At 39.2% G+C, this 24,799-nt stretch overlaps 1 protein-coding gene across 1 annotated transcript in view; it reads left to right on the plus strand.

Moving 5' to 3' along the window:
• The first annotated feature begins 10,043 nt into the window (after positions 1-10,043).
• Positions 10,044-24,799, plus strand: part of CAMK4 (calcium/calmodulin dependent protein kinase IV) — a 201,352-nt gene continuing 186,596 nt past the window's right edge. The window contains exon 1 of the mRNA XM_021698985.1: positions 10,044-10,204. Within this exon, the coding sequence (XP_021554660.1) occupies positions 10,044-10,204 (161 nt within the window). The remainder of the gene's footprint in view (positions 10,205-24,799) is intronic.

The following is a 24,799-nucleotide window of genomic DNA, read 5'->3' on the forward strand; positions in this document are numbered from 1 at the left end:
CCTATAATCTTTTTTTAGTTTATTTCCCTTTTTTGCATATAATTTCTTTTTCGTTGTTGTTTCTAATTTCTTGAGATGGATGCTAAGATCACTGTTTTTCAAAGCCAGAAAGTGTTAGGAAAGATGAACAAGGCAAGAGAAACAAGATTATCTACCTAAAGAAAAGAGCTCTGCAATTGTCTGGAAATCTGGGAAATTTAGATGATAATTCCAAAAACCCAGACTGTCCTCTGAGAAGTGGAAATAGAAAATAGAAATAAATAAGGCAGAGTACTAAGCTTTGTGACAATATATAGTTCTTAAAAACACATCTTTATATTAGTTTCTTTAAAAAGTAAGCTGGATAAAAATATAATGAATACTGTAATTTCATTTATAAAAAACCCTAGAAAATGTGAACTTCTTTATAGCACCAAAAAGCAGATCAGTGATTACTTGGATTGGGGGATGGCAAGGAGAGACGGAAGGGAGAGATTACAAAGGAGCACCAGGATTGGAGGTAATGGATATGTTCACTATTTTGATTGTGGTGATTGGAGCTAATGGATATGTTCACTATTTTGATTGTGGTGATTGTTTGGCAGGTATATGTCAAAGCTTATAAAATTGTACATTTTAAATATTTACAGTTATTTTATGTCAATTATACTTCAATAAAACTGTTTAGAAGACATACCACTATATGAATAACAGGAAAAAAGATGTCACAGCATTGTCATCTTTCTTGTCTGACAAGAAGTTTACTGTAATTCTTATCATTTTTTTCTCTGTATGCAATGTGTCTTTTTCCTGACTACCTCCACATTTTCTCTTTGTCTTTTGTTTTCAGCAGATTAAATATAATATGCATCGGTGGTATATTAGTATGTATATACACACATATATAATACAAATACTTATGTATGTATATAATATTTGATATTTCTGTAAGTTTCTTGGATCTGTAGTTTGATGTCTGTTACTAATTTTGGAAAATTCATAGCTATTACTGCTTTATACTTTTTTTTTTCCTGTTCTCTCTTTCTTCTCCTTCTGGAATTCTATTTAGGCATACATTAGACTGTGTAAAATTGTCCCACTTCGATGCTGTATTCTATGTTTCAATTTGGATAATTTCTATTCCCCTATCTATAAATTCACTATTTGTTTAACCAGTGATATATGTGTGTTGAAAATATTCTTCATTTATATTACTGTGGGGGTTTTTGTTTCTTGAAATTCTGTCTGATTTTTTCTCTTGGATCCCATTTCTTCACTGAAATTTCCCACTGACCTTAAAAGTTTTCACCTTTTCCATTAGAATTTTTAACATAATAATCACAGTTATTTTTATATCTTGGTTAGATAACTCTAACATGCCCCTCATATCTGAGTCTGGTTCAGTTTATAGTTTTGTTTCTTAGCAGTATGTTTATTTCTTGATGCTTTGTTTGCCTCATAATTTTGCATTGAAAGTTGTGCATCTTGTTTTGGACAGTGGAAACTGTGGTAAATAGATTTTATGTTTATAAATAGGTATGCCTTCCCTTCTACTAAGTATTTAGTGTGGGAGTTTGAGTTAATCTAGTGAGGATTTTGGTTGGATTTGCAGTTTGTTCATGCAATGCTTAGCCTCACTGCACAACATGTTTTATATTTCTCTACCGGTTATCTTTTCTTTAATGTGGGGGCTGGTTTTTCTCAGCATTTTTCTCTCTGTCTGCCCAACCCTTAGCTTTAGGTCTTCCAAATGCACTATGCCACAAAGAAGGTCTGTGCTCTTGAAGTATTCCACTGTGGCTTGTTAGCTTGGTGGTGGGGAGCAGAGGGGACATTCTCTGTTGTTCTGATTAAATTTTAATCTTAGGCCCTGTGTCTTGGGGATGTGACCTTCTTAGAGCTCTAGCTTTTTCACCATTTGTAGTTCCGTGTTCAGGACACATTCCTGCCTCTCCATTCAGGGAGGAGGGATTTTTCTGTTCCCTTCCTTATGGGTTTGTGCCAGTGCCTAAAGGTGACAATGTTTGTTGCCTCCCCTCTCCTGCAGAATAATGCTATTTTTTTCCATAGGGAAGATAAGGGAGAAGGTCATGGCTGGTTTTCTACCCCTTCCTAGTAGCTGCTGTTCTCTTCCTCTAGGTCTGCACCACGAGGCATGCTTTCTCAGGACTCTCACCCATTTTTTTTTAAGATTTTATTTACTTGTCAGAGAGAGCACAAGCAGGGGGAACAGCAGGCAGAGGGAGAAGCAGGCTCCCTGCTGAGCAAGAAGCCCGATGCAGACTCAATCCCAGGACCCCTGGGATCATGACCTGAGCTGAAGGCAGGCGCCTAGTTGACTGAGCCACCCAGGCATCCCTCTCAACCATTTTTTTGTGTGCCCAGTAGAGTCAGTGGAGAAAAACCTGCAAGAAGGTGTGAGCTCTTATATATGTTGTTCCCAGGGGTTTCACATTCTGTTGTAAGCCCACATTCAACATCGCCAATTTGTTAACTCTTCATGAATAATTTTTACTGGTTTGTGGCTATGTTTGCCACAGGTAAGCAACTGCCATTTTTCCCGTGGACACCTGTCTGTCCTAAGATTTTAGATTACTTGTTTGTTCTGTGACCTCAGTTCTGTGAAGGGATAAGAACATCTTGACCTTGCATTTTGGCTCTTTGTTGTAGTATAAGGATTGGAGCAATGCTCTTTGCAGTTCTCTACATCCTAAGCATTTCTAAGCAGAAACCAGAAGTCTTTTAATTGTTTTTATTTAATCTTTGTATTGATTTCTAAGAATTCTTTACATATTCCAGATATATATTCTTTGTCAGATACTTGTATTAAGAATATTGACTCTCAGTGTGTGGCTTGTGTTTGTATTTTCTTAATTTTGTCTCTTGATGTGAAGTTTTAAAATTTGATAAATTCCATTTTTTAATATTTTCTCTTATGTTTAAGAGCCCACAATGTCTTGTCTAAGATATTTTTATCTATTACAAGTTCCTGAAGATATTCGTAAGTATTTTCTTTTAGAAGTACTACTGTAGTTTTAGCTTATATGCATAGGCTTATCCATCTTAAATTAATTTTGCCTCTGAGGAAAAGATTGAGCTTCATTTTTCCCTATATATTTATCCAGTTGTTCTAGTACTATTTACTGAAAAGACTTTCCTTTACTCATTAAATTGCTTTGATACTTTTTACAAAAATTAATTGACCACATGTATATACTGAACTCCCTATTCGGTTCTGTTGACCTATTCTTTTTGTCTTTACACCAATACTGTACTGTTTTCATTTCTGTAAGATTTCATTTCTGTAGCTTTATTGTAAGTTTTGAATTCAAAAGAGTGAGACCTCCAGCTTTGTTCTTTTTCAGAATTGTTTTTGTATTCCAGGTATTTTGTATTTCTTCACACATTTTAGAATAGACTTCAATTTCTACAAAGACTACTAAAATTAGCCTATACACCAATTAGGGGATAATTGACATGTTAACAATATAGTGTCTTTCAATCAATGAATATAGTATATCTTTCCATTTATTTCTCTCTTTTTTTTTTTTTAAGATTTTATTTATTTATTTGAGACAGAGAGAATGAGATACAGAGAGCATGAGAGGGAGGAGGGTCAGAGGGAGAAGCAGACTCCCTGCCGAGCAGGGAGCCCGATGCGGGACTCGATCCCGGGACTCCAGGATCATGACCTGAGCCGAAGGCAGTCGCTTAACCAACTGAGCCACCCAGGCGCCCTCCATTTATTTCTCTTAGCAATATTTGGTAGATTATGCAATAGAAGATTATTTTTGTGCTTTTTTATTCTATTCCATTTTCCAATTGTTTCCTGCTAGTATTTAAAAATACAATTGATAGTTTTATTTTGATCTTATACCCTGTGACCTTTTCAAATTCATTTAATAATTTTAGTAGTCTAAGTCAAATCCTAGGATTTTCTGTGTAAAACATCAAGTCATTTATAAATGACAACAGTTTAACTTCTTCCTTTTCAGTATTTATGGACTTTTGATTGGGCTAAGTTAAAGAATTGGCTACATAGTTACTATAAATTTTAATTGGCTTTATTAGATACAGTTTGCATACAATAAAATACATCAATTTTTAAAGTATAATTAAAGAGTTTTGACATATCACATAATAAAATCATATAAGCACCATCAAAATCATGATATAAAACTTTCTATCACTCCAAATGCCCTCAAACCCATTTTTGATCAATTGTCTACCCTGTCTTGGCCTCTGAGAACCACTGATCTGCATTCTGTCACTTAATTTTGTCTTTTCCTCAACATTATATAGAAGGATTTATATGTAGTATTTTGTATCATATTTTACTATAACGCACAAAATTCAATATTATAATTTTTGCTTTAAACCATGAGTTGTCTTTTAAATAAAAGGGAGAATAAGAACTAGAGCTTTTTCTGTTTACATGTATATCCCATGTCTGCTATCTTCATTCTTTTCTGTGTATGTGAGTTTTCATTTTGTTTCTTTCCCTTCAGCCTAAAAATATTCCTTTAGGGCCACCTGGGTGGCTCAGTTGATTAAGTGTCCAACTTGATTTTGGCTCAGGTCATGATCTCGGGGTTGTGAGACTGAGCCCTGTATTGGGCTCTGTGCTAGGCATGGAGCCCCCTTAAGATTCTCTCTCTCCCTCTCCCTCTGCTCCTACCCCCTCAAAAAAAAATTCCTTTAGTATGGAATTCTGGATCTCCGGATTTGTTTTTGTTTTGTTTTGTTTTTTGTAGTTAAATATCTTCAAAGTTAAATAACTTTAGAGGTATCATTCCATTGTTTTTGGCTTACATTATTTTTGATGAGGAGTCATCTGTCATTTGTATTATTACTTCCCTATAATATATAATATATTTACTTCTCTCTTTCTCTGTCTTTCTCCCCCATGCCTCCAGCAGGGGATGCTTTCAAAACTGTTTTTGTTTGTTTGTTTTTTTAATCTATTGTTTTTAAGCATTTAACTTAGATGGGCCTATGTGTGATTTTATTTCTACTTATTCTGTTTGGGTTTCTGAAATTCTTGAATCTATAAGTTGATGTTGTTTACCAAAATCAACTTTGGGGAACTTTCTGCCATTTTTTCAAATAAATTTTCTGCCCCAGTCCTTTCTCTCTATCTCCCGGGAGCCCAGTGATATGTAAGATATCTTGATATTGTTCTATAATTCACTGAGATTTGTCCCCACGCCCCCTTTTTCCCAACTTTTTGCTTTCATTCTCTGTTGTTATTGTTATCTAAATTGGATAATTTCTATAGCTATGCTATTATTAATTCTCTATTGCTGCAAAATAAATTACTCCAAAATTTAGTGACTTATAGCAGCAGTAATCATTTATCTCCTACGGTTTCTATGAATTCAGAAAATCCTGAATTATTTGAAATTCTGAATTGTTGTGTGGCTCAGCTCAGGTCTCTTATGAAGTTTTAGTCAGATGTTGGCTGGGGTTGTAGTCATTTGATGGTTTGATTGGGGCTGGGGGAATTTACTTCTATGGTGGCTGACTCACATGGCTAGTAAGTTGGTTCCTCTCCACATTACCATCTCCATGGAGCTGTTTGAGAATCCCATGTAAGTTGGCTTCCCTTGGAATGAGCAATCCAAGAGGTCAAGGCAAATTCTGTAATGCTTTTATGACTGTAGAAGTCACATACCCTTATTCTACCATGTTCTATTTGTCACATAGGTCAACCCTGATTCAGTGTGGTAGGTGATGATTGGGGGGGACTATCTTGGAGGTTAGATAGCATAGTCTATCTTCAGGCTCACCCACTATTTCCTCTGTAATTTGCACTCTTCCGTAAGCAATTTGAGTGATTTTTTTTTTTTTTTTTAATGACAGAGAGAGAGACAGTGAGAGAGGGAACACAAGCAGGGGGAGGGCCAGAGGGAGAAGCAGGCTTCCCGCCGAGCAGAGAGCCTGATGCAGGGCTCGATCCCAGGACCCTGAGATCATGACCTGAGCTGAAGGCAGTCGCTTAACCAACTGAGCCACCCAGGCGCCCCGAGTGATTTTTTTTTTTTTGAATCTCAGATAGTTTGCCCATTCATAAATTTCTAATTTTTTTCTTTTGAGTAGTTTCCATTTCTCTAATAGTATTACCCATCTGTACACTCATTGTGATTATCTTTTTAAAAAATTATTTGAACATATTTATAATAGCTGTTTTAAATTCTTTGCCTATGAATACCAATCTATCTAAATCATCTTGGTGTTGATTTCTATTGGTTGATATTTCTTTTGACTGTGGTTCAAATTTTTCTACCCCTTCACATATCTAATATTTTTTTTAATTGTATACTAGGTTGTCAATGATTCCTTGCAGAGATTCTGGATTCTGTTATTTTTTTCTTAAAGAGTTTTTTTTTCTTTCTTTCTTGTAACACACAGTTAAACTTGGTGAAACTCATACTCCAAACCGTGTCTCTCTCCTGAGGTAAGTAACAGCTGAAATTTTTTCTCAGCTTTTCAACCTTCCAGTTAATGCTTTGTGCTTTCTGCTGAGTTCCTTGGAGTTTCCCACACATTATGTGTAGTTCAGAGATTAGCCTAGTATTTGAGCACAATTTATATGTGGATTGTTGGATTCTTTCACTGTGCTCCCTCCTTTTTGGAATTTGCTCCTCAATTTCTAGCCTCTCTGCCAGCCCTGAATTCTGTTTTCTGACACCTCAAGCTACTAAGAGTTGTGTTGCTTGCAGAGCCCTCAGAGGAAAAGCTAAATAAATGCTCATCTAATTCAGAAACGTTCCTTTCTTTTGTGGGTTACATAATTTTCAGTTTTCTGATTTTGGTGGAACTTTTGCACATTTAAAGAATCCTTTTATATTTAATCCAGAGATTATAATTGTTATATACAGGAGGTTTAGTCATACCAGCTACTCTGCCGTATCAGAATGGAACTGTATCCATGCATGTTTGAGTGAGACAAAAAATAGGCAATTAGAAGCTTTGGATCCCTTGGCCTGTTCAATGATAGCCTTCACTGTAAGGTATTGAGAAAAATTAGGTTTTTGTTGTTGGGAAGTATCCTAATTGTCAGTATCCATAGGTCCCTCTCTCCTTGAATTATTTAGTTTTCTTAGTGAGGAATCCTTTAATTTCTTGTATGGCTGGGGATATGATAGATATATGCCCATTTTTCAGCATTCTGGGAGCCTAATGGACCTGGAAATCTCATATTTTGTTGTAGAGTTTCATGAATCCCTCTATTTTCAATATGGTCTTAGCTGTATCTTGTGATATAAAACATATTTCATTTTCTGTTCAACATTTTCAAAGATTAAATCTCCTCTCTTTTCCAAGGGTTTGGGAAGTGTGTTTTTTGGCTGTGAATGGTGGAAGAAGAAACGTAGGGGCCTAAGAAACTTCTTATAAAAGTGTTCAACTGATATCTTATTTTCTGTTCCAACTTTAGAAGGATCTGATACTCAATTCCTGAGCATATCTGGAATTTTATGGTAAGACTTAGATTTTTTCTCAATGGCTTCTCCCATTTTGAATCTGGGTTTCAGGTATATCCAGTCTTCTAAGTCAGTTACCATTTGTCCATCTGTTCTTAGATTCTGGGATTTAGTTGATATTATTTCTCTCTTTCTTTTTGTGGATATATGCCTTTGTTCTTCTTCCGATCATTTTAAATGATATTTCGTAAGGAGTGAAGATAAATCATCTGGATTCAATCCTGTTCCTCTTGTCTTAAGATAATATTTATTTTCATCTTCTATTTTTAAATAAACATAAACTGATTTATTAAACCAGATACCCTCTTTTGAAACATCAGTTAATAGCACTTTTACAAAAGTCAGTTTTGAAAAGCATAGGTATATCAAATGACTAAACCAGTGTTGAATGTAAATATCAGTTCTGCAATCTCCTCTATACCATGAAATGGTGTATTTTTGGCTATTTTTCCTTAAAATAGCAAGAGTAAAAAGACTTATCATCTCTTTCAATGTAATATGCTTGCTTTGGACTTATGTTGTAAAAGAATTGCTCACAACAGACAAGTATATACATGCAGTGCTGCCACTTCAGAACTTGCCTTAAAGAAGTGTGAATAAAAATGGCCTAGCAACTACTCCATGCCCTTCCTCCACCAGTCAGTGCAAGCCAAAGGAAACCTACTTCATGAGAACTAGAATTTACTTTAGAGCTTTATTAGCTTGCTTTGAGTATGAACTTGATTTTCTAACATGAAGATTAGTGAACTCATTCTCTGAGAAGTAATGTTGTGTAAGCATTTTCAGTCTTTCACCAAAGAATTCATTATTTCACTGAATATATATGAATCGACATATACTTTCTATTTTTTAGGCCATTTGTAAATTGAGCATATGCTCATCTTCATAAAATCATCTGTGAGGGATAGTTTTTATGTTTATTTTTTCATTTCCAATCAACTAAGGATCATATTCCTATCACTAATCATTTAATTTTTGGTTTTTGTTTTTTATGGTTTTTTGGGGGGGAGGGTAGTTCACCAATATAGCATGAAAGCTCTTAAGAGTCAGAAATAAATCAATAAGTTAGAGGAGAATACTGGACTTTGTTTATTGGTGTTATCAGGAATGGGGACATATGAGAAGAGTTTATTGCATGTTGGAGGAAAGTAAAAAAAAAAAAAAAGTACTGAAAGTAACACCTGTGAAGTAAGGTTAAAGAAAGGGCCTAGAGTTATTTAGCCAGAAATGAGATTGATGTAATAACTATTTATATATATATTTATTACAGAACATGACTGTTGTTTGTCTTTGCTGAAATCCAGAAAGAAAAAAAGTTCAAGGGTAGAAATACAAACGGGATACATTTAACCAGTACTTAGAAGAGCAGTGTGAAGGTTGACAGACATTGGAATGCTTGTGATGGGACACATCTCCTTGGAAGAGTAAAGAGCTTTAAATGTAGCAATCTTCTCTGTCATGAATGGTGACCGATCCCCCCCCCTAAGGCTTCCACAGGGCCCTTCCAGACCTGTAATTCTCTGGGTCATTTCTGTTCTAGCCTTCAGAGGTTGAAAGTGAACCGCACTCAGCAAACACCTGCCCTTTCAGGAGCGCTAACAGTGCTAAAGGGGGCAGTGTCGGCGGCAGCACAGCTCCGTCTCTTCTAACTGAAGACTTCACTCAAAGGTGAGTCAGGTCAGTGAGGACCCAGGCGCTTCCCTCTCCTCCAGCTATCACGGGGGCGGGCACAGGAGCTCTGGGAGATCGGCGACCACAGGGCACCCTCCCCAGCTGCCAATATAAGCTTTGACAGAGGGATGAACAGGGGATAGCTGATTAGCTGGTGATAGGTGGGAGGGACTCGCCACCTAGACGCTCTCCGGGAAGGATGAGTAGCGCCGATGACAGCCAGGTCCCTCTCTCACGCTTCTGCTGCTAGGTGGTCCAGACCCATGTGCTCCCAGAGCGCGCTGGGCATCCGCCACTCCTGGGGCAAGCGTCCCACTGCGCGCGTGGTGCCTTCCAGGTTCCTGGCTTCCGCGGGAGGGCGCGTGGGATGATGCTCTGGTCCTCGTGCTTTCCCCAAGCTCCTAGCATCCGGAGCCGCCCAAGCCGGCACCTCCGCAGCCACAGCCTGGGAGGGAGAAAGGAAAAAAGGGAGGGGGCTGGAAAGGCTCGGCGGAGGGAGGAGGAGAGGTGGGGAGGGAGGGAGCGAAGGGGGAGGGAATCTCTCCCCTTTGCAGTGCCTCCGCCTCTCCTCTCAGGCTGGTGGCGACTGGGTTCTCCTTCCACACCCTCTCCTAGTTCTTCGCCCCCTTCTCCTCCCACCCTCTTTTCCTCCCTCCCTCCCTCCCTCCTTTCCGAGTGTGCAGGAAAGGAGCTGCAGCCTGCACGCAGCCCAGGGAACCGGGGGAGGCCCCGGGGGAAGGCGGCGGCGGCGGCGGCCGCGGCGCTGGCGGCAGCGGCGGTGGGTGTGTGCGAGTGTGTGAAGGACGCCACCTCTCGCTCCTGCGTTTGCAGGCAGCGGCGGGCGGCCGGGCTTCTCGCTCCGGCAGCGGCAGCGACAGCGGTGGCGGCTTCCGGAGTCCCGCCGCGAAGATGCTCAAAGTCACGGTGCCCTCGTGCTCCGCCTCGTCCTGCTCTTCGGTCACCGCCAGTGTGGCCCCGGGGGCCGGGAGCCTCGTCCCGGATTACTGGATCGAAGGTTCCAATAGAGATGCTTTGAGCGATTTCTTCGAGGTGGAGTCGGAGCTGGGACGGTAAGGCGGGGGGCACCCTGGACGTGGTGGAGTCGCGCGTACTGCGCACGGGCTTGGGCTTCTGGGGAAGCCCGCGGCGCGCACCGGGGGCAGTCCCTTTTGCAGGGACTGCTCCCGGGGATGCGGGAGCCAGCCTCCCTGTCCTTTGATTTCTCCCCGCCTAGTGTCTAGGAGAGAGCTAAGCACATTCAAGTTGGGAGTCGGGTGTCTCTCGGAGCGCCCAGGCCGGCGCAGCTGCGAGCAGCAGCCCGACTCTCCCACCCTCGCTCCCTCCTCCTCGCCGGCTGCCACTTCCCTTGGGTGACAGCTCCCACCACACGTGGGCCCTGCTTTCCCGACTGGTGTCTTTGCTCACGATTATAGCTTGCCAGAGGGTCTTGTTTGTCTAGTTATTTTTTGGGGTAGGGGAGGAGGGTGCCTCTCCAAACCATGACAGAATTATTAAATTAGATTCTTCCCCTTTCCTCTCATCAAACTCTCCAAAGCAAGTGGCACTAGAAATTAAACTTAAATACTAGCTTCCTTGCAGAGTCTGCTCAGGAGTGAAAGGGGGGAATGAATCATTTAAGAGAGTTGAAGGCAGAATAATGAACTAGTGTGGCTTTAAAGAAAAAACAGCAAAAGGGGTCTAGGCAGTGGTAATTAGAAGAATTCTGCTCTTCTTTCATGCTGGAGTGATTTATTTAAATTATATATGCAAAAATCTATCTCTCTGGGGTTGCAGAAATGTCCCTCATCTCTCCTCTGAAGATCCAAACAGGTAGAGGGTGGTTTTGCCATGTGGATGATGCCATATGTTCTCAAATTTTTAAACATAGAAAATTATTTTTTTCTTTCCCTTCTTCTTTTTTCCTTCTTTCCTTTCTGTTATTGGTAGGTAAAGAGAATTCCTTTCAACACTCATTTTAGATCCAGGCCGTTTATGGTAGGGAATCTGAAAATGTAATTTCAAGTGTTGACAAGTTGAAGCTTCTGTACTTAATACTTGTAATTTTATTTTCTATTCTCTTTTTGTTGGAAAGAGTTTAGCTAAGAACCATTTTTTTTTTTTTTAATGCCATTGAAGACCACAGTGTAGGATTATGGATTTTGGTACTTGGTGGGAAGGTGTAAGGGTCACCTCACACCCCTCCCCCCCCAATTTGCCACTACTATTAATGGCTCATAGATATAGAAGGTATGTAAGAAAGGAAAAATTTCTGAATGAAAATGTAGTCTTTTGTCATTGTTTAAAAATTTTCCAGGGCATCTGGGTGGCTTAGTTGGTTAAGCATCCAACTCTTCATTTTGTCTAAAGCCATGATCTCAGGGTCCTGGGATCCATGCCCTGCAATGGACTCCATGCTCAGTGGGAAGTCTGCTTGAGATTCTTCCTCTCCCTCTATGCCCCCCACTCGCTCGTGCCCTCTGTCTCTCTCAAATAAATAATCTTGAAAAAAATGTTCCAAAATACTTGGGCATTGAATAGTATATACATACATATCCTACTTTGATCAAAATTTTCAATGTTCATCTGAAGATGTGCTATTGTATACATTCGCTAATAGGTTGGAAATAAATGAAGTGTCTCCTTTCTTCAGATTCGAACCTTACTATAAGTGTACGGTGAGCTGCAGCGGAGCAGTGCAAATTTCTGATTAAAGAGATAATCTACTTACAATTGTTTACTTGGTGTTTTAGAAACTGCCACCTAGTAGAGGAAGTGTCTGCTGGTGCTAAAGGGACTGTCCCACCACCAAATCTAACTGCTTTCTGAGTAACGTTTGCCCTAGATGCCTAATTGACTCGGACTTCTCAATAACACATATTATCTTTATGAATAGCTTTGCCATCAGGAAACTCAAGACATTTCTTTAATTTGACGAATGGAAAATTGGTTAGAAAAAAATAAACTGTCAGTTGTACACATCTATGGATGGTAGACTTCGTAGGGAAAACCTAAGGAATTTGAAGTTTATTTTTTAAAAAAGCTTTGTGCTATATTTTGCAGACAAAATTGGAAGACAAATTTGGAAGACAAATATAAATAATTATGTATTGCTGAGGTTCTCACTTGCTTTCTAGTTGTTTGATTACCTTGCAAATCACAGAATTAGAATATTTTGAGAAAACTAAAAATTCTCTCTTTTGCTGCTTTTCAGTAGTCATGTGTATTAGGTAAGTTCTCTGCAGATGGCAGTATTGGTGAGGTGCATACTTACTCCATTTGGCTGAGACTGAGAAATGTCACTCCATGATCAGTTATTTTTTTCAACAAAATAAACCTAAAACATAAAGCAACTAATGTTACAGATATAATACAGAGAATCTATATAGCCAGAGAATATAGCAGAATTATAATTATAGGTATTGACTGACAGAAGTCTTCCTTCCTCCACTAGGGATAAAGTTGAGACTCAGTCGATTGGTTTCAAGTCTTTACTCTCTTAACTCTCAGTTTTGGGCCAAATCTGCCTATCAGTGGTGACTCTAAGGCCAAAACATTTAATTCATTAGTTACACAGTTGTCATTAAGATGTTAAGGGAACAAAGACCTTGGTGTGGAATGTCATTGTGGTTAGTTCCAGGGTATTGACAATCCCCACTAGATTAAGTTAATTTGTGAGTAGTCATTCCTCTGTTAAAACTATCTGTTGTAGGCTAGTGACTCCTGAATTAAAGAAGATTGGACATGTGACTATTAGGGCAGCACACCCTGGGGATGTGTTTGGGAATTTTAGGGAGCGCAGTGAAAGCCAGTTGAAGTCCCTGTATAGTGCTGGCAACACTGTTTCACAGGTAGCCCACGGCCGTGTGATAGCTCTTATTTTTACTATATATATATGTATCAGGATAAGGGGTGAGTGGTGGGGGTGGGGGTAAGGAGGATTATTTAAAGAGTATCAGGCAAACTAATTTAATTTTTCTAAAATCACTTTTGAAAATACTGCTTTGTTTATAGAGTTTGTCAAAAAGTTTACAAAAATTGTGATGCCCCAACAAATTCAGTTCTGTTTATAAATATGAACTGGCCATGATCCTATTCAAGGCTCCCTATCCTAGAGAGTAGTTGGTCCTTTGCCCAGTGATTTGAGCAATTGGCTTTTTAAAGTTTTTTCTAAGGGAGAAAAGAGCCTGCTTCTGGTCCAGATTCTGTCCAGTGGTTTGGCACAGGGACCGACAGGATTTGGCCTGGGCTGCCCTGTGGTGGGGATTATGCATCCAAACCCAAGTCCTGTTTGCAGTTATTTCCCACCTTTTGTTTCTCTCTGTAATATGAGACTGAAAGAATGTATGCAAAATGAGATGTATTCCCACACACAAAAGTTAAGGGAAACCAAATGAAAGATAACTAGTACAAAAGAAGAGTGTGTTAAATTATCTTGGAATAAATTTTTAAATAAATTTCCATTCTACTTAACTATAGTTTCTTTAAGCTAGTGAATTTCAATCACCATCACGCCCCCACCCAACCTGATCCACAATTTAAAGGAGTACATTTATATGGCAAAGGAATTAAAGCAGAGTTTCATAGGATCCCTTGCTATATGTATTATTGCTTAGGAACCAAATAGATTTAGATAGTGAGACATAGGTTTGTGTAAAATAGAAACAGTGTGTGTGTTTAGAATGGAAACAAGTTTCATAAAACAATGTTTATTCTTACTACCAACAGTGTACTCTAATATTTCCTATTCTATGCTGTTTGATTTTATTCTATTTCATTAAAATATTGGCTGAATCCACATGATTTCATATCTCACTAATGCGTTGTGACTCAGTATGAAAATGCTGTTCTGGGCCATAAATCTGTGTATGCCAGATTAAAATATGAGGCAGACCCCTTTTGAAAAATGCCCTGCAGACCAGCTGGTAACACTGAGTGGTCTCCATTGGCACAACTCTGTAGAAAGTTCTCCTGTCTTTGCCTGTAAGTCCTCATTGGGTTTCCCCTTCCCGACATTTTGGAAAAACTCTAGTGTCTCCCCAAGATCTGCTGGGTGTACTGTACTCTGAAATGGCTGAGGGGGCAGGAGGCTGGGCCAGCAGCACCTTTACTATATAGGGGAGGAATTCAGAGGCCTGAACACTTGTGTATTCCACTTGGTAACACTTAATTCTGGCCCTGGGTAATGGGCAGCAGATACTTCCTGTAAGGAAACATGAAAGTGTGCATTTTCTAACAGCAGGGCTCCAACCAGTGCTCCTGCCTGGTGAGGAGTCAGATCCTCTCTTTCTCCTTCCCTGTCTTTGTTCGAGCCCCTTCCTGAGCCATTTTTAGCCAGTACTTCTCATACCCTTGGTTTTCCCCCACACTGTCCTTTAGGACCCCACAGCCTATCTAGAATATACTGTTGGTTATGGTTCTCCTGCCACCCACACTGCACTTACTATCTTAAGCTCTTTTGGGGATCTAACTAGGAATTAAAAATACAACTGTTTGGTCCCTCTGTTGTTCTCTGGGCATCCAATTCTTCTCTCAGGCAGTTGGCTCAGGAGCAAGTGGGAGAATAGACACCCGGGTACACATGCTTGAACACTGACTGTAAGCTCCCAGAAGGCAGTCTGTGGATTTGGCTGGTTCACTATCATGTGCTCAGTGCCTAGCACAGAGCTCAGTGCTGGGCAAGTGCCCAACAAATGATTTTAAGAGAGTGAGTGAATGATAATGAAATGGGCCAGGAACAGTGGGCATGACCCCAGGGAAAGGGAAATCAGATGACTTGTTTATCTTCTCCCTAAAATATGAGACCATAATCTCATGTGTGCTAGTTTTCTTTCATCACGGTGGGAGTCCTGATAACTGTCACCTCTGTAGCTTGTAGGTGTTGAAAATAATGCTCCTTTTCTGTTGGCAGAGAGCTTTGTGGCTCTGAAATGAAAAGGATTCCGTTTCACCTTCACTATCATTTTGCCACAGGCATCTCAGAATTAGGAAGTTAAATCAACTTGAATGTAAAGGTATGAAATACCTCCAAGTTATACCAACCACTAACTTTAATACATAGTAAATGTTAAATTTGGAAATCTACTCATTGTAAAGAGCCTTAAAATTAAGTGATGACTATGATAGGATCATTACTTTAGAACACACTGTTTTTCCATGTTTAAATACTGTTACGAGGGTAAAAATAACTCCTAATTTTGAAAAAAAAAAAAAAAGACACAGGTGCTATTTGCTTCTAAACTGTTCTAGAGAACTTTACTTGAGTAAAAAAGAGAGACAGAAAGAGAAACAAAACACTAACCACAAAATAGCTTCAAAGAACTTTCTTGTAAACACTTTACCCTCAGAATATATGTATGGATTAGTGTTTGCAGTAATATATTTGAGAATAAAATGCTGAGTGGTAGCTGTTTCAGCTTCTGGTTATTATTTTTTTATGTTAATGTTTTTTGTTTGTTTTGTTTTTTTGGCTAGCTTTAAAAGTAGTTTTCTTCAGACTCCCTTTTGGGAAAGCTAGCATAGCTCATATATCTAGTAAAAATTGTATTTTTAAAATTTCAAGGTCAGGTTTATTCTGTAAAATATATTGAGTCAATGAACCATTTAAATCAGGCCAAAGAATAACTTTACGTGAAATCATGAAATCAATAGCAGCTAGAATCAAGGTTTTACTCAAATTACATTAGTCTTTTTTTTTTTCCTCTTTGATAATGGATCATCTGAAAATCTTATAACTCCCGTGGCTTAATTAGGAAGTTAAATCTAAATTTTGATGGTATATTGTGAGCACATAAAGGATATGGACTCTTCAGTACAGTCCATTTTTAAATTCTTATTGCTAATTGGGGGCACTGGGGATATGGATGATATAAAATAGTGTGGAAGATTTTCCTCTGTAATCATATCAGTGGCAAAGAGCAAATAAGGAAAGGAGCAATGCTGGAGAGAGAGTGATTTATAACAATGGGCAAAGGATCTTACATGTAGAGTTTTCTTTTTTCTCTTAGACCAGGGTTTCTTAACCTTGGCACCACAGACTTTGGGGGCCAGATAATTCTTTCTGTGGGAGCTCTCCTGTGCACTGTAGGATGTTTAATAGTATCCCTAGCCTCTACCCACTAGATGACAGAAGCAGACCTCCCCCAAAACCCCCAAGTATGACAACCAAAAATGTCTCTAGACATTGTCACATGTTACCGCCTCCCCCTTTTTGTTAAGAACAACTGTTTCAGAAGCTAGAAGCTAGTCTTTTACATGATTTTCTTTTAGTTATGTAGAAGGTTAACAAGAAGGAGGTTGATGGATTGAAATCATTTGACTTTATCGAGTATCTGCTACAACCAAATGTTTCTCCCATTTCTATGTAATGCCATTAAGATTTTTGTCATATGTGCATACCACCTGTGCTATAATTTGCTTAATATTTTTGTTTAAATTACTCCATTTTGTTAACCTAAATTTACTTATTGAGAATACTTATTTTCATTAAATTGAAATTAAATTTCATTATTATATTCATGCCATAAATAGAAGCAAATTATAAAAATAAATTGCAGTAAAAACAAAGCATTTTTATTAAACTGGGGCTACAAATGCTTTTTTGCAGAAGGCTCCCAGCCTGAGGATTGTTCTCTCTTTGTTAAAAAGGGAGATTATCAAAGATTAGCAGGTTTAAAACCATAGTAGCACAAACTGAGGATTTCTTTGTGATGGAATCAGAAAAACTGAAAAATAATTGAAAAGAGAATAATGGTCTCATTTTTTGATTCTTTGTTACTTAATTCGATGTCTTTGTGCCACCTAAAGTCCTTTCTGTTACAGGTCCGACCTTCTGTATAACTATGAACTAGGCAATGTATGTTGGTAGTGTGTGTGGCGGGGCAAGGGGGCTGGAATATGAGTGAATATGATGAGTAGAACACTATATATTGACTTCCAGATGTGTAGCTCACTGTAAATTTAATATGAGATAAATAATAAGTAAAACTAATATGAGGTGGAGATTGGACGATCACCATGGTCTAAAAATGGAGTGATAATTCTGACTGGGAGGATTGAGGAGTCTTCATGGAAGGGGTGGACCTTGAAATTCAGCAGAATTTTAACAGGAAGAGCTTTGGTGAAGGACATACCAGGAAAGTACATTCTAAGAAAAGGCAAAAGCAGGCAGAAGAACACAGGATACACATTTTTTTGTGCAAACTTTATAAAACATGAACATTGTCATGGCAGTTAAGGTGGGAGGGTAAGCTGATGTCAGGCCAAAGAGAGCCTGTAAAAACAAAACATCTATATCAGTTGAAAACCCAAATGGTAGATAAAGAGAAAGTAACCATGATGAGAGCAAAGGGTGGCTATGGAAGCAGCTGCATCTTGGGTTGATGTTGTGGGACTCAGAACTTACCATTAACCCTTAAACCAGGGGGGTGGGTAAGAGAGAACTTACCCTGTTTGTTAGAAAGGAAGGGAGGGAGGGAGGGAGAGAAAGGAAAGAAAGGAAGGAAAGAAAGGGAAGAAAAACACCTCCCACAGCCTATGATGAGATAAGAAAGGGGAAGTGGGATTGAAGCGATTGAGATCAGTTACCTAGACCTGGTAAAGAGCCCATAAAGAAGTAGACTGTTAATATTTTAGGTTTTGTGGACCATATGGTCTCTGTGGCAATTCAGCTCTGTGATGGCTGAGTGAAAACAGCCATAGACAACACAGAAACAAATGCACATGGCTGTGTTCCAATAAAACTTTATTTATGACCATGAAATTTGAATTTCATATAATTTTCACATCACAAAATATTCTTCTTCTTCTGATTTTTAAAAACCATTAAAATATGTAAAAACTATTTTTAGGTTGCAGACTATACAGAAACTAGTGACTGCCATATTAGGCTCTTGGCCTGTGGTTTGCCAAATTCTGACCTAGAACAGTCAAGTTAAAATTCTACTCCTCTTCAGTTACATGAGAATTTCAAGTTAAAATGATATCAAGACTTCATTTATTCAAGAAACTACCTTGCATCTCCCTTTCACTTTGATACTAGTTTTTCAGGTGGGCATGAACTTTATTATTTTTTTTAATGATTTTATTTATTTATTTGAGAGAGAGGGGGAGAGAGACCATGAGAGAACATGAGAGAGAGCACAGGCAAGGGGGAGATTTAGAGGGAGAAGCAGACTTCCCACCGAGCAGGAAGCCCAATGTGGGGCTCCATCCCAGGACCCTGGGATCGCGACCTGAGCCAAAAGCAGACGCTTAACGAACTGAGCCACCCAGGCGCCCGCTAAATTGGGACTCCGTTTAAATAATATTTTGAAAAAATAGAATTCTTTTTTATTTTGAATAGACTTAAGAGCTAAATAAAAGCAGTCACTGACATTTTGACTTAAGTGGGATGTCCACATCTAGGGTATGCTAGAGGAAAGTATTAGGGAATCTGTTTTTAAAAATTCTTCTAATTTTTGCTTTTAATTTTTTTTTGGATGTTTTAAAAAGCACATTACAGATTGGTTCAGTAGCACATGTATAGCATCTGCAGGTACAAAAATATACATAACTTGGGAGCATGTTCATAAAAACATTTTGTTGGGATGATTATTGGATCAAAGAATGGTAGTTATGAGTGGATACTAAATAAGCTTCTTTATTTCTATTTAAATAACATTCTACATTTTGAAAATGTTTTTAAAGCAGATACATAGATAAAAATGCAAACAAAAAAAGAAATCATATGGCAAGTTGTGTCTTTGTGCAGAAAGAGGAAGTGGGTACAAATATGCACTTGTTATGCATTTTAAGACTACTTGATAAAAGGTTTTGATAAGAACTTACTGCGATTGTAACCAAAGAAGTCATTTGGCAGAAAACAGAAAAAGAGAAAAAGAATACCGCTTGCCCATCAATCAGAGGGTTGAATGAATTTTGTTTTTCTTTATTGTTGAATCCCAAATTCATATTATTTTCAAGAACCTCAATTATATTTTATTATTTTTTAAGATTTTTAAAATTAATTTATTTGACAGAGAGAGAGCACAAGCAGGTGGAGCATCAGGCAGAGGGAGAGGGAGATGCAGGCTCCCTGCTGAGCAGAGAGCCTGACATGGGACTCGACTCAATCCCAGGATCCTGGGATTGTGACCTGAGCCGAAGGCAGATGCTTAACTGACTGAGCCACCTAGGTGCCCCAAGAACTTCAATTTTAATATACCTACTTCATGGTAAATTTTGCCAACTGCTGTCTTAGGCAGCTGAAGTGTTTGGTGGGCAGTGCTTGCAGACTTGTGGTCATTAGTGCCAGGATGCTGAGTTTAACCCTGTCAACAAATGCAGTCTCATTACTCAATTACTTCTTAAGTCATGCTTCAGGGTCATATGGTTGAAAAATTCACCAAGTGCAAAAATACAGAAATATTCTTAAAAGATAAAAAAGGCTAGACTTGAACAACCCTCTGATTGGAGTGGTCTTCTAGAAAGGTAATGGATATGACATATGTTCTTAACTGTTTTCTCTACTAGTTTGCAGTAGCAGTCTTTGTTAAAAGTGTACTTCCTTTGATTTATATCATGATTATAGACAGAACTTGACTAATATTACAAACCAGAACAAAGAAGAGTAGGCGATTGCAAATCTGTTCATTGTGAGCACACGTTTATTGCTACCTACAGTGCAGCATTTGAATGATTTCTCCCTACTTCAAGTCCTTGTGGACTGCTTGATAGGGACTTTGGCTTGCATTTTAGCCTTCATTGCACTTTTTTATCTTGCTGTGCCTCACTTGTACTGGGGGACAGCTGGTTAGTGACTGTTGTAACTTAGTAGGTGATAACCTTTCATTTGGGGCTCCAACAGGCGTACAAAATTGTTCTTCAGGTGTGACAACTAGTCAGTCCACGTTTAATCTTTGACAGGATATAAGTTTCCTATTACCTATTCATTCAAGTGAATATTATTTTTTTTTCAAAGCTCCCTGTTAGGATAACCCCTGAGAAAATAAGACTGTATTATTAAATGTGACCAAATTCACAATATGTAATTCAATAAATCAGCTTGGCCTAAGGTGTTCAATCATAATAGGCCTCTGAAGATTTCTTGTGTGAGTGGAAACATTTTTAGTGGCTCCTATGGGACTCTGGGTCCTTCCTCTCCTTTTTTCCTCAACGTGAGTAATGTAAATTAGTAATATTCAATGAGGTAAGCTCTTGAGAAGCTCTCCTGAATGTATCCTGTAACTAGAAGCAAACTAAAATCATAACAGACAGAACTCTTCATGTATATGTATGATACGTTAGTGAAATAGAAAGCTGAGGAAAGTATTGGGATAATCTACGGCAAACTAGTATAGTTCTTTCAAATCTTGAGATACTGAGGAAATGGAATGTCAGGACTGAGCAGACCTGGGGAGCCGTTGAGGTTCCGGCCTAGGCCAGGAGGGGGCAGCAGAGTGCCAGTCCAGGTTTGAGCTGGCAGATGGTGGAGGGGGTGATCCGAAGGGAACCAGAGCCCAAGGGGAGAGGCGGACAAGGCAGCTATTTAGGAGGGCTTCAAGGCTAGGCAGCAAGCTGACCATTCCGAACAGTTGAGTCGTGAGGGTGAAGGAGGACTGCTGACTAAGGGAGGGACTAAGACAAGAAGTGAACTAGATGGTGCAGGATGTGGGCAGGAAAACAGGCAGGAGCAAATTGCTGCTTGATGGCTATGTGCCTTTAGGCAAAACATTGAACTTCACTTAGCCTTATTTATAAAAGAAGTATATCCTCCCCAAGGTTGCTATGAGGATGAAGTGAGACCTGAATGTAAAAGTATTAGCTCTGAATCTCCACATAAGCTTTATACCATACCCCAGGTAGGACACGAGGTGGGAGGTAGGGGATAATGATTCCTATAGGTATCTATAGGGGAAAAACCTCAATCTAGCTTACTTGGCCCTTTTTAGCAATCTGACCCAAACTTGCCTGCCAGTCTCATTCCCCACCACTTCTCTTCCTAATTACCAGCATGGAGTCTTTGGTGCTTGTGGTTTAGTCTTATGTACATTGCTAATTATTTCAATAATACAGCAAGATGATCACACCAGCACCATTTTTCAGATGAGAAACCTGAGGCTCAGAATGTTCAAGCAGGTTGTTCAAGCTCATACAGCCACGGAGGGGATTCAAGTGCAGGTTTGTTAGACTCTGGTGCTTGTTCTCTTTTCTCTATGCCTGTCTTGGCCTCAAGGACCTCTCACAGATCTTCGTATCTCTGTGGTGTTGTGCATGAAACTCTCTTGGCCTAAAATGCCCTTGTCCTTCTAATCCTTCAGGACAGTCATCCTACCCCCCCAGGCAGGAGGTTTCTGCTGCCTCCCTGCTCTCATATCACTTCATATGTGTATTGTCTTACAGGTAAATGCTTTGTGGTCTTCACCACCAGAGCCTCTGTTCCTTGGGCAGAGGAACCCTATATCATATCCATCTTTTATCCCCACTACTAAGTCAATTCTTCATCAGCTCCCCCATTACCTGCCTCCCATGAGTGCTTCATAAGTGTTTGTGGAATAGTGAGTGCTTAAATATAGGAAGGCACAAATATTGGAGGAGTTAGGTGAACAGCAACAGAAAAATGGGCAGGACTTAAATCTCTCTTTCTTCAAGATGTTTTCCCTTTGTAGCCCTCTGCTAAACCAGCACACTATGAAATTACTTATTCAGTGCCCGTGTCCCACTCTTCAAAAGAGTGTAAACTGTTGTGGGCTAGGCCTCTGTCCCCTTGTTCACTGCTGTGTCCCCAGAGCTTAGTGCAATGCTTGGCACATAGTAAGCACTCAGTAAACATTTGTTGGGTAAGTGAGTGAGTTGGGGTGCTTCTGCAACTGAAAGTCCTTTTGAACCCAAGGGGCTCTGGTCTTTTGTCAGTCTACTATCTTAAAGGGCCCCATCTGTAAATGATGGAATAGTATGACTTCCTATGATTAGATCATATACCTCTAAGGTCCCAGATAGCCACAGGCATCTGTGCATCTATGTTTTCTTCCAGTTGAATTCTCTGGATGATTACCTTAGATCTTTACTGTGTGTTCAGGAGACAGAGCAGTTTTTGGAGTAAAGTAGGGCTCTAAGCTTCAAAGCCTTTGTAAATGTGTCGGAAGATCCTCGAACAATTTCTGTTCTTATTCTGTGCCTTTTAAATGCCTAATCTCTTGTTAGAAACATGTATGTACAATTATATTTGCTTATTTTTACTTCCATTAGCGGACCATACTGATGCTGACAACAACTGTAATATCTAGGACAGGGTTTCCTGGCTTTCCCTCTAGTTTTGTTTTTGAAAAGAATCATTCTTTTTAAAAAGCTTGACTTACGACTTGTTTGTGGCTGTGTAATCAGTCAGTGATGTTCTGTAACATAGTCTTGTAGCATGGGCCCTGCTTGAGCCAGGAGGAGCAGGAAGAGCTAAGGAGAGGATTGTGAAGGAGATAAGAATGTAAATATTCTTCCCTGTGTCTGTCTTTATTTGGGATTGTTATTTTAAATCACCTATTGAGATGTCTAATGCTTTAATCAGAAATATAATTCCTCCACGTAACTTCCAAGTAGGGTCATTAACTTTATGGTCATGCTTTATGCATTGTTGAAATAATTATTCTGGAAAATTTGTGTATCTCCATCTCTATTTTGACAACAGTAGCCAGGGTGTATGGTGAAAGAACTGTGTGTAGGAGGAAAAGGGGCAGAGACAGGGCTGAAGGGCAGAGGGCAGGCCAGCCTTCACCCTGGTGTACTTCTTGTTTCCAAGGTCCATTTACATCTCAACCCACAAGCACCTCTCTGTCCCTGCCATACCATACACTATGCCTTGCTGGAGCCTGGCCTGGGACACTTGTTCTGTGGTGACACTGTCTCTCTCCTCTGCCATCGAGGCACTAGCACCTAGGTATCCCCTGCGTACCCATACCTGTTGGCTTTCCAGGGGCTGGTGCCTGCCAGCTCCCAGCACATTATTTCCTCAGCAGCTGGTACAGGGTTCTTTTGTTGCCAGCTGGAAGCTCAGCTATTAAAAAATAAGACTTGGCCCATCTTGAGTATCATATGTTTCCATCAGGACTTGGATCAGCATTCTGGCACAACGCACACGGTCACTTGGGCACCTTTCTCAGGACTGAGAACCCAGTCTTCTTCTGGGTCTGGGACCACATCTTTTTTTTTTTTTTTTTTAAAGATTTTATTTATTTGCGAGAGAGAGAATGAGAGACAGAGAGCATGAGAGGGAGGAGGGTCAGAGGGAGAAGCAGACTCCCTGCCGAGCAGGGAGCCCGATGCGGGACTCGATCCCGGGACTCCAGGATCATGACCTGAGCCGAAGGCAGTCGCTTAACCAACTGAGCCACCCAGGCGCCCATGGGACCACATCTTCACCTGCTGCTCCAAATACAGTTTCCTTAAGAAACCTGTGATGCTTATGACTCGTTGAGGGCCAGTTTACCATCATTTCACTTGGTCTTATTGAATTTATTAACATCTATAGTGTTTCTTTAGCACTAGGTTGCCTGCTCTGATAGTTGGTGTCAGTTTCATACTGTAAATTGTGAATTCTCAGAATAAGGTTCATGTTTCTTAGGCTAATGAGCAACTAACACACAACATTGAAACAGTGGATGTTTACTGCATGGCTTCACATTAGCATGAGGTGATCCAAGAAGAGAGATCTTAGTATTTGTAAATATTTGACTATTGTTCTTTGTATTTCACATACTGAATAGAACGTTGTTATAACCTTAGGTTTTTTATATCTGCAAATGAAAGAATAATCAGGGTAGTTTAAATATTTCCTGTAGGTGGGTCTTTCTGTATAATTCTTACAGTGCTTTGCTTATAAGAAGGATGTTAAAATTAGGAAATATTAATCATTTTGTAGCTTTATCTTATTTGCACTAACTTTAACTCTTTGTCATGGATTCATTAATTTTTTATTCAGAATAATGCATTCTTCACTGGAAAGTTAAGCAGACCCCGGATTACTGCAACTTAACTGTGATTCAGAAATAAAGAATAGAGTCCTGGAAATCACTTAATGGTATTAAAAAATATATACAGTAAGGAGTATTTTAAAGCAGTCTGTAGTCTGTGTATACTGATAAAGAAAAACATATCACATTGAAGAGACTTCTTATATTTAAATGATGTCACTATTAGTTCCACCTAAAAATTTATTTCTCTGATGTGGTACCTAATTGGTAAAATAAAGATTGTCTTCCAGTTTCATCATGTATTTGTTTAGTAGCTGCTCTGAATTGTCTGGTACCTATTAGCAGTCTATTGTTAATGAATGTTTTAAATTGTAATGAGCTTCACTTTCTTCATCTGTAGAATGAAAATATCAGTACCTTTCTCACAGAATTATTGCAAAGATTAAAAAAAAGTAAATTATATGGCTGTATTAAACACAAAAAGCTGTGCACATAGTGCAGTGATATATATTTTTAATTTGAATAATAATTTTTTTTAAATTCTTAACTCTAGACTTTATTTAGATTTCACCAGCTTTTCCATTGATGTCCTCTTTCTCTTCCAGGATCTTATCCAGACAGCCACATTAGTTTTAGCTGTCATGTTTTCCCTGCCTTCTCTGATATGTGACAGCTTCTCAGTCTTTCCTTGCTTTTCATGACCATGACCGTCTTGGGGAGTACTGG

This window comes from Neomonachus schauinslandi, chromosome 7 (genome assembly GCF_002201575.2).
Source record: "Neomonachus schauinslandi chromosome 7, ASM220157v2, whole genome shotgun sequence".
NCBI classification, from domain to species: Eukaryota; Metazoa; Chordata; class Mammalia; order Carnivora; family Phocidae; genus Neomonachus; species Neomonachus schauinslandi.